We start from the raw sequence: 14380 nt of genomic DNA on the forward strand, positions 1-14380 counted from the left end.
AGTTCCCTGACAAAAGAAGACTCTACTGCTACAATCAAGTGAGTCACACAAAGATGGTTGGTAAATTTGGCAGGTTTACACAGTGGAGCAGTTCACAAGTTATATTGTCTAACAGTTTTATTAATCAAGCATAAAATCTTTTTCTAAAGGAAAATATATGCTGTCTGTAATTAAAAATAAGACCCAATTCACATTTGAGTTTGGGATTTGTGTAAAACATGCTTGATTAAGCTCAGAATTTTAAGAAGGGATTTAAAGTTAAGAATGTAATGCCAGTATTTTAAAATCAGATCTAAATTCTGAAAAACAACTGGAAGTCAGAATTCAGCAAAACAATGGGGAAAAACATATCTGAATTCCAAGATAGGTCAGATTTCTTTTTTAGATGGACCTAACGTAAACATACAGCAAGATAAGCATTATAACAAAAGGCATGAGTGTAGATAGTCATTTTCACAGGAATTTGCATAAAGCTAAGTCATTGTCATTCTCTGGAGATTCAGCACACCCAGACATATGTGCTTGTGTGTGCATGTATATTGGCATAAATATGTATGTAGGTATGTGCAAGTCATTTACAAATCTAATGGAAAGTATTCTATATGCATGGGCGTGTTGGAGTGCACTGTATGTATTAATAGTTTGAAAGATGGACTGAGCAATCATAAGAAACACAACTGACATTCATTATATTGGGAAATTCTCTTGACTTAAAAGAAAGTTAAATTTAAAACAAGTATAAACAATAACAACATCATATTGCCCCTTTAAAGTTGTTTTAAATCGAATAAATAGATTTGAACAACCAACATAACCAACATAAAGCAAAATGAAATCAAACCCACATCTAGGTAAGGTCACCAGATGAAATAAAGCACTGAAGCAGATTCCAGCAGGTTTACTTAATGATTTTAGAGCAATTCACGGAGGACAAAAATAGAAAAAGCCATTTAAACAACAGGATATGATAATTAAGACAGATCAGGAAATGGCTATTTTACAAATTTTACAATAAAAACCAACAGGCCAAGTAACACAACTACTCCAAAAAATCAGAGACTTTTTACTCCAAACCTTCGAACCATCACTGTTGCATCATCCCCAACTGCCCCCCCCTTACTGTATGCTTACAGATCAAATGTATATACAGCATAGACATTCAATTTGGTTAAAAAAAAAAAAAAAAACAGCTATAAAAAAAGCTTGATAGGATGGAGATGAAAATGAAAATTGAAGTTTTTCCTTAAAAAATATCCACGAACCCTTGTGTTTTTCAGAACAAGACATTAGTATTATTTTTTCTTTGCCAAATTTCGAGGGGAACTTTTAAGTAAGTCTCTGATCCTAAGGTATGTCCCTGTGGCTTCAGCAACTTCAGTGAATTCTGGTGTATCTTCAAATGGAACAATGCCAGCTGCAAACTTGCTCCGATGAGGAACAGCTATTATCTTGTCAACATGCTTAGGAGAAGCACAATCTCCAGTACCCCCACTAGAGAAATCTGGATCAGGGCTCTGCGGGTTGTCTTCCTGGGATTTGACTGGATCAGGGCTCTGCGGGTTGTCTTCCCGGGATTTGACTGGATCAGGACTCTGGGGGCTGTCATCATGGCATTTGACTGGACCGGGACTCTGAGGGCTATCGTCTTGGGATTTCACTGGTTCAGGACTCTGAGGGCTGTCTTTTTCAACTTTGATCGGTCCAGGGCTCTCAAGGCAAATCTCTTGAACTTCTGGTTCCCTTTGATTTTTACTGCTATGGCAAGTTTCTGCAGGTCTCATTGTGTCCATTGCCTCCTCAGCCTCTTCCGTTTCTGTCTCAATATGTGCCGGCGTGGACACACTGGGTGAACTGGGTACAGGTGTTCCAATTGCAGGTGTCTCACAGTCACTATTTGTGGCAGTGTCAGCATTTTCTAGAGCTGCCCAAATCAGCCTCTGCTGCTCCTCCAGTTCCTCCAGCGTCAGGTCATCCTCTGCTTCCTCCACAGTCTGATCAACTACTATCCAGCTCTGCCCTTGCAGAGCAGGAGAGCCGTTGGTGGGTGTGGGAGGAGGTGTACCTTTAGGGAGAGGTGGGCGAGTGGGTGTAGCAGGAGGAGTGCCCTGGGGTAAAGGAGGAGGCGAACTGAAGCAGGGAGAGCCAGGGGGCAGTGGTGGTTGGAACTGAAAGTCACCTGGTCCACGATTATGATAAGGTGTGCCTGGATCTGGGAGAGGACATGAATGAAGTCACCAAAAGATTAAAAACTACCAAACAAAGAGGCAACTGATTCAAGTATTAGTAAGCATTTCTATTATGAATAAAAATAGAACATATCCTTTTAGCAATGGGGCAATGTTTAAGAAAAAAAAAATAACAAAAAAACAAAACAAAACAGTATTTTACATATCAAGTCATTAGAACAAAAGATCACTAGATATAGAAATTAATATCACAAAAATTACAGTTAAAACATAACTCTGGACATTTAAGGCACATAATGTGCCAGCTGGAAAAAGTAACCAAAATAAACAGTTACCTGATTCAATGTCCATATCTGAGCTCCTGTCTGAGTTGTGATCAGGACTGGGCCGATTCTTTTTCCTTAGCTGTGGAGATGAGTCAGGTTCATGGCGCCTCTTGTTGCTGGTGGCACCAGGCTGTTGGCAAGCAAGAATGACATGTGGAATGAGACGATATGAGGGATCCGATAAAGTGTATCAATATAAAAATACAGAGGCTGGAAGTGACAGAGAGGACTGCGCACTTAGGTCAGTATGACTGGGTTTCTAAGTGGGATTATGAAGAATGGGCATCCACTGCGTGTGGACAGTGTAGACTGTTTTTATATAAAGCAAAGGCAGACTGAAGTTTCTACCATAGTGTTATAGTAATCCTACAGGAGTTCTTATAAAACATCTGAAAGGAAGGAGGTGTGGCCTATAGGCTTTGAGAAGAACTTGAAGATAATTGAGGGACTTTAAGATAATTACCATAGGAAAGTTGTTGGACAGGTAGGCTGCATAGTTTTGCTTCATGTGGCTGCTCTGCATTGGAATCGAACCATACTGCAGGAACTCCTGGAGGTCGGGGGAAAAAAAAAACACAGAACAGTATGAGACATGCAATTAAAGCGCCCTTCTGCCACAATGCACAGAAACCTCTGACCTGAGTACTGCATTTATGTCACATACAAAATCATTTATACATACACATAGCTCCAAGTGAATCCATGCTGCAGTACTTGCATAAACCAAGTATGCTAATGCCATCTCATATTTATTTATATTTTATTTTTTACAGCAGCTATTTTCTTAGTTTAGTCTCTTAGTTATTCTACTGTTGGAATAGTATTTATTTAATCTTGTTCTGGCCATATTGGTCTCTTACTTATATTTTACTTTTACTTACTGTACTGTACCCCTGCTGTTGCTAAATGCAATTTCCCCACTGTGGGACTAATAAAGGATTTTCTTATCTTTCTTGTGTTAAAGACGAAGAAGAAAAAAACATAATGCATGCAACACATTTGAAAAAAAAAAAAGATGTAAGCCTTACATCTTTCACTTTTTCTGGTGTAGGTACATTGAACCCTGGGAAATCTACCAGTTTGGAAACATCATAAGAGATGTTTCTGTTGTCTGATATATTGCCATTATTTGAAGCTACAAAAGAGAAAAAAAAACACACAGATTAAGCCCAACATCTGTACATTTCAGAAACATCCTTATGCTCAAAAGAAATGAAAATCAGTGGGAACACACAATTTTCAGTTTCATTTCAAACATACCATTTCCATCATACAGTGTTAAGCCAGAGTTTTCCATCTCTGCCTCTTTGAGCCAACCTGGTGGGTAGCCTAGCTGCCTCATGCGATAAATCAGAGGAGGGAGGGTGCTGCCATCAATTCCCAGTGCTGTCAACAGCTCCTCACTGTTTAAAAGCACAACACAGTGAAAAACATTCAATAACCAAGATTTTTATTTTACTTGTTCCAGTAGATATTAAATGTGGTTAAATGATATTTGTTTTTATTTTGTACAAACTAACAATCCTACCTCATTACTCCAGGCTTGTATTTGGCAAACCGCTCCTCCACTTCATCAGCATGGTATCGTTGGTTACTCTGCATGGCCTGGTTGTGGTTTTGATTGAACTCCTTTCTTCTCTCATTAATTGCAGCCATGTCTTTAGGCTAGGGATGTGACAACACAAAAATGTAGTAAATCAAGTTCTGACTCTGCTTCTGTGTTTAACTTCAGTTCATGCCAAATTAATGAAATATTATTCATACCTTTGGACAGTCTCTTAGTTGATGACTGCTGGAACCGCAGTTGAAACACATGGACTTGGGTCTAGAATGAACAGATCAATAATAGACTGATTATACAGTAATATGCAACATGCCAACTAAACAAAGCAAGTTGTACACAGACAATGGACACTAAAGTAAGCCTCCCTTAATAAATTGTACCTTTTGTCTTTCATTTCGATTTCTTGTCCATCTGTTCCGACAACTTGGTTGAAAACCTGGTGATAGCTTTGCCACAATTCAGGAAATTATATTCCATTTGACCATGCTGCAATAGAACTTATCTGATTATCTCAAGTCCTGCTTATGTGCTGCCCATTTCAAAATAAAACATAGATTTAAAAAAAAATAAATCAAGGCAAATTTTCTAAAAAAAAAAAAAAAAAATCTTCTTCCTTAACATAATGCGTAGAAAACAAAGGACCTTGCAGACTAAAAGATACGTTGGAATGTCCCATCCATCTGTCATCTGGGGGTTTTCACTGACCAGAGGCTGTCCAATTTTATCAACACTGAAAGCAGTGAAATATAAGACACTTCCGACCACCTACAACAGAAAAATGAGAACATCATTTATGATATGTCAGTATAACATGTTCACTATATGAAACCAAGCCATTTTTCCCAGTGGGCTAAGAAAATGTGCAATATGCAAACCGCAAAGAATACCAGTAAATACTCACTTTAAAGGCTTCTGTTGCTGTTTTTACACTACTGGAAGATGACTTCAGCGGATCTTCATCCAGAACAAAAGCTGAATTCTGTATAGAAGGAAGAACATGTTAATTTATTTCTAAAATCATAACTGTATGAATAATAATCACAATAAAATACATCCTGGGTAAATACCTGAGGTTTCATGAGAGAGGAGGATTTTTTCTTATCATGGCCTGTTTTCTGGTGCTTCAGAATCACACTGCAGATGCAATCTTCAATTTCTTGGCGACACTGCCTAAATGGGAGACATTTATTATTGTTGTTGTTAGTTTTTTTTCTTCATGATTCCTAACATAGTATTTCAGTAACAAATTTGTGGTGGGGCGCACACACAGCAAGGTCATTAATAAACTTTGAGCTTATAAAAACTAAAAAACATGTTAAATCAAACAGAAATGTTTTACCACGGACATTAACATTATTAAAACTATTTCTACCATTTCAGCTTTACAACAAAGACAGACGATACAAAACCACAGGTTTGCAAACAGGTCAGTTACGAATAAGAAAACACTGCTCACTTTGAAATACCGTTGTTTGTGTAAAGGATTTGCAGGAGTGGCCCGTCGATGCTGACATCTTTAATTGTGATGCCGCTGTAGAGTCAGAGAAAAATTAGCCTTGTTTAGTCGGTGAACTGTTTCGTTCGTTATTTTTGCAGTTCCTAATACCAAGTGCCAGCCCATTACCTCGGCCGTGTCAGGATGTTCAGTTTCCTTCTTAAACATTTATGTGCTCTACGAGTTAAGGAAATAGAGAGAACGCTTTCAAAAAAAAAAAAAAAAAAAAAAATAGATATTAGTTACACATACAAGAGGCTCACGGTGCTATGAGACCCATAGCTAGTGCTACATCAACAGTGCTAGCATACACAGAGCGCGTCTGACATAAGGATATTCTCCTCAGTGAGTCTTTGAATGTAGTCATCACACTCCTCCAGCCTGCTCCGAAGCTGGCTCGTCTCCTCCTGGTTTTCTTCATCATCTGTGAAGCGAATGTGCGTCGGTACCGGCGGCGCGGAGTCATCAAGCTGCTGAAAGAGCTCACTATCCCCGAAATCAACTTCAGCCATTTTTACCCAACTGTGCGGCGTAGGAACTAGAGTTCAGAGGTCAAAGCAACTACACTTCGTATTCATTGGTCCTACTTATGTCACGTGGTAAGGAGATATAAACATGGTTGGACGAGGATGTTCTGGGTTATTTTTTAGCCCACACTGTTGTATTACAGGTTACTTAAATCATACAAGAAAAGGAGGGAAGGATCTTTTCGTAGGTTATACATGAAGCAAACATCATAAAGAGGACCACACAACAATTTAATGGCCACATTTCTTAAGCATTTTGCATCGTCATTGACTTATTAGTAATGATAATCTGATGATAGAATATGAGAGTCATACTGGACATTTTTTCTTCATCAAGTACTTTTACTTTTGATAATTTGAGCACATTTTTCTGATTATATTTACGTAGTGCAGCGTGTTTTTAGTACTTTTGCTTTAGAAAATTTCTGTTTACGTCCTCTCCAACCATACGCAGGCCGGTTCTAGGTCTGTAAGACATAACTGAGGGCTTAAAATACTCCAGGTCAAATGTTTCCCCTCCGTTCCTCCTGTGCGGTTTGTGGCAGGCGTTTGAGTTCTTCGCTTTCGTTTACTGCATTCAAGTAAAAGTATTTAGTCTTTCCACTGGACAAGACACAATAGTGACTGACTGGGAAGCTTCATTTGCTTCCAGCAATGTCAAGTTGCTCAACTATCTACTTAAACTTACCGCAATGGGACGTGGGCTCACGGAAAATTCGCTTTATTTACTTGGTGGACCTGACATCGTTCAGGCTAACAGAGTGTCCCCAAAAGGTGAGTGCCACTGCAGGTTCAAAGATGTTGATGACCATTATCATCATCATAGCTCCAGCCAGTAGGGACCAAATGTCAGTCACATACTTTACATTTTATTTTATATTAGTTCTCCAATCAGAGGGAGTTTTGTTAAAACCGATACGTTGTCTAAAGTGCCATACAGAATATTAAAATGTGTGTCATTTACACAAACAGTAAGTAAGAGACACAAGAGCTTCTTGTTTTTATATATTAAAACTGCGTTTTCCCATCTTCACATTTTAATGGACGACTTCATAGGAAGGTGGCCTAACAGTTCATCTGTTTCAGGGTCCAGTGATTCCTTTGTATTTAGGAGCTGATGTCTTCTCCAGTACTGATATCCGCACAGAGAACCATCCCAGATACCACGCCAAGTTTGCCAAGAAAGGACTGGCTACAAAAGTACAGTTTTCCTCAGGTAATAAAAAAAAGTACCAGACAAAACCGTGACTTAACACTGACTTGCCCCAATGCACATACATACACTGACACTCACACCTAATGCTGCTGTCTTCCCACGTCATTTGTTGCAGCCTTCAGGTTTCATGGGCTGAAGGTACCTACTGCAAATAACAGCCTCTGGTTCTACAGCGTTCAAGGACTTTTTCGAGTAGCCTTTGAAATGTACAGTAAGCCAGAGCAGCTTGCTGTGCTGGAGAACTTCCAGGTACAGTACCGTTCACATTATTATCTATGTATGTCTCTGCATGGTGTAGTTTGCTTTTTTTATATGTGTGTATATATATATATATATATATATATATATATATATATATATATATATATATATATATATATATATATATATTTATATAATCTTCTGATATATTTTTGGTCTTTCCCCTGTAAGGATGTTTGGAAATCACAGATAAATGACAGCCCTCTGAATGCCAGTTACAGCCTCAGTGTGCAGCTCGACTTTGCAGTATCCAGCAGCGTGCGTGATATAGATTCAAGAAATGAAATGTCACAACCTCAGCTTTGTCAGGTTGGCAGGGAATTGGTGGATGAATGTGGCACTGACACAGGTGACACATCAGCAGATCATGATTATTGTTCTTTTCCTAGCCAGAGCTTGCAAACTGAGCGAAGCCAAGCAGTTTTATCCACAGTGAGACAAAAATTGCACAGCTTGGATGACAGACTCTGCTCAGAGAGTCAGAGCCACACAGAACAACTGGAAACTGTCTTGCTGCTATTGGAGAACATTGATCAGTACACAAATGGAACTCTAGAAGAAAAGGATGTGACGCAAACTGTGTTAACCCTCCTAAAGGCCAAGGACTGGGGCTCTGTGTATTCAAGTTACCTGCTTAGCTGTATAGGACAATGGCTGGGCCAGCAGTTTCATGCAGCCAACAGTAGCATTAGTCAAAAAGTGGAGGGCTTTAAAGTTCAGCATATTGAGCGAATAAGTGACCTGCCGCCTGCTGAGGAACTAGCCACAGAACTATTCCCAGATGCCATGCAAACACTGCTGCTTCACTGGATGGGCTTAAGTGGGGAGTCCAACCTGGAGAAGAGACACAGTGAATACCCAATCCTGCTCCTTATCCTCGAGTTTGCAAACCACAACCTCATCACTGGTGTGGCTCATGTGCTGTACTCCAGTCTAATATGTAAATGAGACTGGATTTCCACATGGGCATCATCAGAAAGACCTGCAATTTAGCTCAACAACTCCCAGTATTAAAATAAATGTCTATTTTTTATGCTAAGTTATACTTTCTTCTTTTGGACAGTCTCTTTTCTGCTGCACACAGTGTCAGTCAGGTTTGGTAACAACTAGGGCTATGTAACAATTCAATATTGTTTTTCAGCTTTCAATGAAAATATATTTTGATATTAAAATTTTATATAGTTTAACAAATGTACAATGTAATGAATAACAGTTAACCACAATTAATTTAACTTGACATTAGTTTGATTCGTAATAATTTTGCCTCCATTTGCTATACTGAAATATATATTGAAGTTACAACATTTTTTCCTAAACACCTAGCCCTTGTAACAGCGCTAACTTTATTTGAACCAAAGTGTAATAATCAACATACATACCACATGAAATAAAAAATTAATGAGGTGAGGTATGAAGAGCCTTATTCAACACAAAAACTAATTTATTTCAAGAATATCTGAAATATGTGATTTCTTGTCTCAGATCCATCTGTATCTATGGCAATCCTCAAGACAATATATATCATATCCCACTGTTTGTTCTTCCTAATCAGGAGAAATGAAACTAAGGGGAGTCTGATAATGACAGTGACTTCAGATGCCTTTTGCTAAATGGATGTAAACAGTGTTCACTTGAACCACGTTATTTTTAGTTTATGTTCAATCACATATCAATATATATATTGAGTTAAAAAAAAAAGCTATCACATTATTCAAAACAAATATTTTTAAACAGCATCAATTCGTCAAACCGATGCTTCCTTTTCCAAAGATGTACAGATTAATCAGCACTGAGACAAACTCAGCATCTGACTATTTACATTAAAATGTTCCAATAAGTGAGATGTTTGTCTATAAATAAATTACAGATTCAGAGCAACATCCATGCAAGCTTGAAGGCTAGCGATGAATTGGTAGTCCTATATGATCCAATGAGTGGCATTGACAGTCAAGGTTTGGCACTAGATAGAATCCATTCCACGGGAGAATGAGGAGGAGAAGCCAAGGCCCATTCCCCTCTGGGTGTGCGTCTGAGACCGAGCCATCTCATACTGAACGTCGAGGTTCCTAAACATTTCCTCCTGTTTTTGAAGAGTCTTCAAGCCGTCGTCGTTAAGTGGTTTGGAAGCTTCGGCATCGTCATTTCCCTGCACAGACAGCAACTTCAATTTAACTCTGTGAGGTTTCAGGTTGGAGAGCTGAAAGTTATGCTTTAAGGTTTAACTGAAGTATCAAACACAAAGGTTAAGTGGAATAATTATACTTACTTTAATGCCCATTAGTTTGCGAAATTTAACGTTTTGGTCCTTGTTTCCAAAGTTTAGCTTCTCCCACAACTCAGCTGTTTGGGACTTATCCTTAAAAACAAAAAATACATCCTTTTCTAGAGTATATATTTTCAAGAGGCTGTTTAGACAGTTTGAGGAGGTAAAGCTAGACATGCATAGCATTGGTGGATAAATAAGTAACAATAGCAAAATCAAATCTTACCCCATCCTTCTTTCCTTGCCATAGCTTTTTTCTCTTTTTCTCCTGCTCTGCAAACTTCATGGGGTTTACTGCGGATGGATTGTAGTAGCTGGGCACAGCAATACCAGTCTCTGCCAGAGTTTTTGCTTGAAGAGCTGCCATCTGTGCTGCCATGGCAATCTGAGGCGTGACCTGCGTCCCAGAGGCCAGGAGGGCTGCCACATTGAGGGCAGGGTTTGAGGCAGCGGCTGCAGCAGCAGCTGCTGCTGCGATAGGGGCGGCTACTGGAGACAAAATACACAGACGGGCATAAATAACTGAACACAGATTTGACTCATCAAGGCTTTCAAACCTGGTACAATAAGCACTTCTCACCTGCAGCTATCTCCTGCTGTTGCTGCTGCTGCTTCTCCAACATTTCCTTCTCCTTCTGCTCCTGTAGTTTCTTGGCTCTCTCCAGCCTGGAAAGAAAAAGAGTGAAGATCCTTTTACTCAGGTGATTTACACTAGAATGGCTGCCTCGCGGTTGTTTGCCTCTGCCAACTAGTCAAGTTGCAGGTTACATCCATGTCTGTCCAAACTCATATATGTAATAAAAGATATTGGGTGTATTTTTTCATAATTAGTGTATGAATTCTTGAGTTACAGCGCAAAACATGTTTTGTGAGGCTTGACCTTGACCTTTGACCATCAAATTCATCAATTTATTGTTGAGTCTAAATTAACATTTTTGCCAGATGTAATGAAACTCCCTAAGTATGACCTGCCATCTATACTGTAAATGCGCAGTAAGCTGCTGCGTTACCTTCTGGCCAGGGCCTCTTGTGCATCCATAGCAGTGTTTCGGCCTCGGAAGGCAGGTGAATTAACAGACCTGCTTCGACTCTTTCTGCGCACTTTCTCACTCTTTTTCTTTCGCTCCCTGGTGGAACAGTCCGAATAATTCAATGAGCATACTGTTAGTGATGTGTAGAATGGCCAACATGGAGGACAAAAGTTCAAATACACTTAATCTATACTTATTTCAGTTAAGCCCACCTGCTCTTACTGCGACTTCTGCTATGATGATGGTGTTTGGTCCTTGAACCTGAGCGAGACCTAGCCTTCTTCTTCCTGTCCCGGCTGCGTGACAGTGATCGCCGTTTGTCCTTGCTTTTGCTGTGATGCCGCCTGAAAATGACAACATCCATCAATATGAATCAAATAAAGTGCTATCATTTTTAATGATCAGGAGTAACTCTAAAAAGTTGGCTGGTCTGTAATGAGATCACTAGTCCACAGTTTTTTGACCAGACTAACCTCTCTCGTGAGTGTGACCTGGACAAGCTCCGGCCCTTGGAGGGCCTCCTGTCTTTGCGTCTGGAGCGCTCCTCTCCATTCTCAGCTGAAAGTCTCTCTTGCTCTTGGTGCTCATCTGTTTTTCTGTGTGATTTTGATGGCTTCTCCGAGTCCCTCTTTCGTGCCTGTTTTAAGAAGAAGTTGTCTCTTTCAGGAAAATAGTGCAACAAAAAGAGTTAGTACCATGGCGTACAGCAGATGGTATGTAATAAATTTTAAAGTTTAAAAAAAAGAAAAGAGAAACCTTGTCATTTCAAATCCAGTTTCATAGCATTTACAGAGTGTCATTCTCAGAACATGATTGCAACTGTGGGCATATCTGTGGTATGGACATACTCGACTGCATAATTTCAATATGTAATAGGAATTAATCAAACCAGCATGTTTGGAACCTCTCACATCTTTCAACAGTGTGCATGCAAACCTTTAGATCTGATTCTGAGGGAAAAAAAAAAACCTTAAATGTGGTTTGTCAGTTTGGCAACATCAACAATTCAATATTACCTAAATGCTTTGAACTTGAACCCACTGAAAGGTAGAAGGGATGGGCATATGATGTACTTTTTAAAACATTGATACATTTCTTAAATTAAAAATTAGCATTTCTAAAATGTATTTTGTTGCCAAGTTTAATTTGCCTATACTACATCTTAAGCCAAATTATCGTGAAGCAGAGTCACCGCTTGTTCATCTCATGTGAACATGGTTCAGACAGTAATTGTTACTCGTTAAACAGATAAATTATTAAAACAGGCAAAACTGCAATTTGCATAGGCTTTGGAAAGAACACCATAATATTCCTTTTAGAACCATTGAAAGTGTCATTAGATTACTTATGCACATCCCGAACTGCAAGAGATACAAAAGTTAATTTCATTTTTTCTACTGTGTGAGACAAATGTGAGTTTGAATGGCAGATAGTTACCTGTCCCAGTAGTAGACATATTATTTTGCTATGTCAGCAGGGTCTTCTGTTGAGTCTCTTCGTGCATTAGCACGCTGAGTATGATTTATTGTAGAAATGTTATCATGTGATCTACACACAGGATTTAACAAAAAATAAAAGGAAAAAAAAATCTACTCTTCACCATTTAACATGGTTACAAATCATGACAGATATCCAAGGATGAAAGCTTCCTTTGAGACATGTCTGCATATGGAGGGTAAAAAAAGGACCCTTTCCATATGAGTAAACCCATCTCCATCTATTGCTTTCATTCTTAATTTTGGTTACTGTAGCATATTAAACCTAATGAAACATACTCACCTCGGCCTAAAACTAACAAGGACTATAACTTAAGGCCTTCAAAATCACAAGAAATGTGTTTCTAACCATAGAAATGAATTTATCAATTACCTCTTTGCTCCTGCTGCGACTCCGTCTGTGTTTTCTGTCACCTGGAAACAGCAGAAAGCAAAGTGCTGACAAATGCACATTTCCAAATGAACTTTTTGGCAAATGCATGAGGAAACAAACAAGACTGGGAACTGGCACATTCGGACAAACATACATTAAAGCTACTGTATAGAGTATTTTATGCTTTATATTTATGATATACTGTGGCCCAGATTTTTCTGACATTTTCAGCATTGTCTGCATGCTGTTACTGAATACTAACGTTTTCTGTCCCTGGAGCGTGACCTTGACCGTGAATGGTGGTGTCTGGAGCTTCTCGGAGATCTGGATGACTCCATGTGTTTTTTTCTGTGATGAACTGGGGACCCTGTTCTGGTCAAGTCGACCGAGTCGTTGTCACTTGCCTGCAACATACAGATAAAAGAAAAACCATCACCAGCAAATCAATGCAGAGCAAAAGTTGTGATGTGCCAGTTGCATACATGTCCAAAGGTAGTGTGAACCATTCTTAAGATCAGCTCATTGCCCATTGGTAAACCTTGACATAAAACTAAGATTTGAACCCACATACTCCGAAATCACGTTCAACAAACTTTTCATTTAGAGAGTCTTTATGTATTGTGTCTCCTGTCGCCCATTGTTTAAGGCCACTTATCAGCAGAGGGAATGTAATTAAAAGTAAACTCAATTCGGTTTAACCCAATCTTTGTTTCTGCACTGTCTTTCTGGGAAAAACCACTGCCTTTAAAATTCCATGTTCTGTCTTTGTTGTCTTTTGCACAGGCTTTATGATGCTCTGCATTGTTTGAACACCCTGTGGTATACATGTGGCATCCTTGAATACTTGTTTAAACAACAAAGTCCGAGCAGAAGGTAAAGACTAACAATTTGGTATAATTTAGTTCATGTGCCAGTAGTTACGATACATATAAACAAAAAACAACGCTTTCAATATACTCTAAGAATAGCACAAAATCGTCTTAAAGTCCATTAAATATTCTCTATCTCACAGGTCTTCACACTGTTAAGTAGTTGTGACTGATTTTTATTTGTGACCATCCTCTTTAGTTGCGCTGCTCTGAAATACGCCATATAGTGAATTTAACTGTATGGCGTATTTAACATATATATGTATGCCATACAGTGCATTTAATCGTATAGCGTATTTAGTGTATATATATTTATTTTTGGACAGACGTGTCGTCCATTATTAGGGAATCCGTAGTCGAACAAAATAAACAGCCAGTTATCCAACACGATATCTAGATCAGCTAAATCCCTCTGTGTTCGTGATTCCTACGTCCATCACAGAGCAATTATAGCGTTGGCTAGGTTGCTAAGCTAACCAATGCTAACCGCCATCTTTAAGAAAAACTGATTTCTGAATACAACTGTAAATTTATAGTAATGCCATTGGGATGTTGCACCATTTACTTATGTCTTGATTATGGTTGTATGATGGTACTTACCGACATAATTCTGAAGTACACTGTATATCTGACACCGCTTTTTGTATTGACTGTGCAAACGATCCCGGAGAGGTAGCTAACTGCTAACAGCCGTTGTGTGGCTCAGCTAATTTGATCTGGGTTGCCAGGTTTTACTTCTTCAGTCCCCCAGATTCAGGAGAATCACGAACAGT

General features: G+C 39.0%; 3 protein-coding genes across 7 annotated transcripts; 1 reads left to right on the forward strand and 2 right to left on the reverse strand.

Moving 5' to 3' along the window:
* Positions 1-128: 128 nt before the first annotated feature.
* On the reverse strand, positions 129-6089 carry zcchc8 (zinc finger, CCHC domain containing 8). The gene is made up of 14 exons (XM_041043178.1): positions 5909-6089; positions 5701-5743; positions 5533-5607; positions 5144-5246; positions 4978-5055; positions 4738-4841; positions 4457-4522; positions 4277-4337; positions 4041-4177; positions 3773-3915; positions 3541-3647; positions 2976-3062; positions 2522-2642; positions 129-2209 (listed from the first exon to the last, which is right to left on the reverse strand). The coding sequence occupies exons 1-14, from the start codon at positions 6081-6083 to the stop codon at positions 1293-1295; spliced, it is 2217 nt and encodes a 738-aa protein (XP_040899112.1). The 5' UTR covers positions 6084-6089; the 3' UTR covers positions 129-1292.
* Positions 6090-6630: 541 nt separating this feature from the next.
* si:ch211-110p13.9 (uncharacterized protein LOC562347 homolog) lies at positions 6631-8768 on the forward strand. Of its 2 annotated transcripts, none has more exons than XM_041042779.1 (4): positions 6631-6872; positions 7185-7314; positions 7430-7563; positions 7747-8768. In XM_041042779.1, exons 1-4 carry the CDS (start codon positions 6753-6755, stop codon positions 8521-8523), a joined length of 1161 nt encoding a protein of 386 aa, XP_040898713.1. In that variant the 5' UTR covers positions 6631-6752; the 3' UTR covers positions 8524-8768. The 2 variants fall into 2 exon arrangements, with proteins under 2 accessions (XP_040898713.1, XP_040898714.1); XM_041042780.1 differs by having other exon boundaries at positions 6658-6872; positions 7210-7314.
* A 131-nt stretch (positions 8769-8899) lies between these two features.
* rsrc2 (arginine/serine-rich coiled-coil 2) lies at positions 8900-14307 on the reverse strand. Of its 4 annotated transcripts, none has more exons than XM_041042775.1 (10): positions 14208-14307; positions 13001-13142; positions 12739-12779; positions 11343-11506; positions 11082-11213; positions 10849-10965; positions 10419-10504; positions 10065-10324; positions 9842-9931; positions 8900-9721 (listed from the first exon to the last, which is right to left on the reverse strand). In XM_041042775.1, exons 1-10 carry the CDS (start codon positions 14211-14213, stop codon positions 9536-9538), a joined length of 1224 nt encoding a protein of 407 aa, XP_040898709.1. In that variant the 5' UTR covers positions 14214-14307; the 3' UTR covers positions 8900-9535. The 4 variants fall into 4 exon arrangements, with proteins under 4 accessions (XP_040898709.1, XP_040898708.1, XP_040898712.1 ...); XM_041042774.1 differs by having other exon boundaries at positions 10065-10327; XM_041042778.1 differs by lacking the exon at positions 10849-10965.
* Between the last annotated feature and the right edge of the window lie 73 nt (positions 14308-14380).

This window comes from Toxotes jaculatrix, chromosome 7 (assembly GCF_017976425.1).
Source record: "Toxotes jaculatrix isolate fToxJac2 chromosome 7, fToxJac2.pri, whole genome shotgun sequence".
NCBI lineage: Eukaryota > Metazoa > Chordata > Actinopteri > Toxotidae > Toxotes > Toxotes jaculatrix.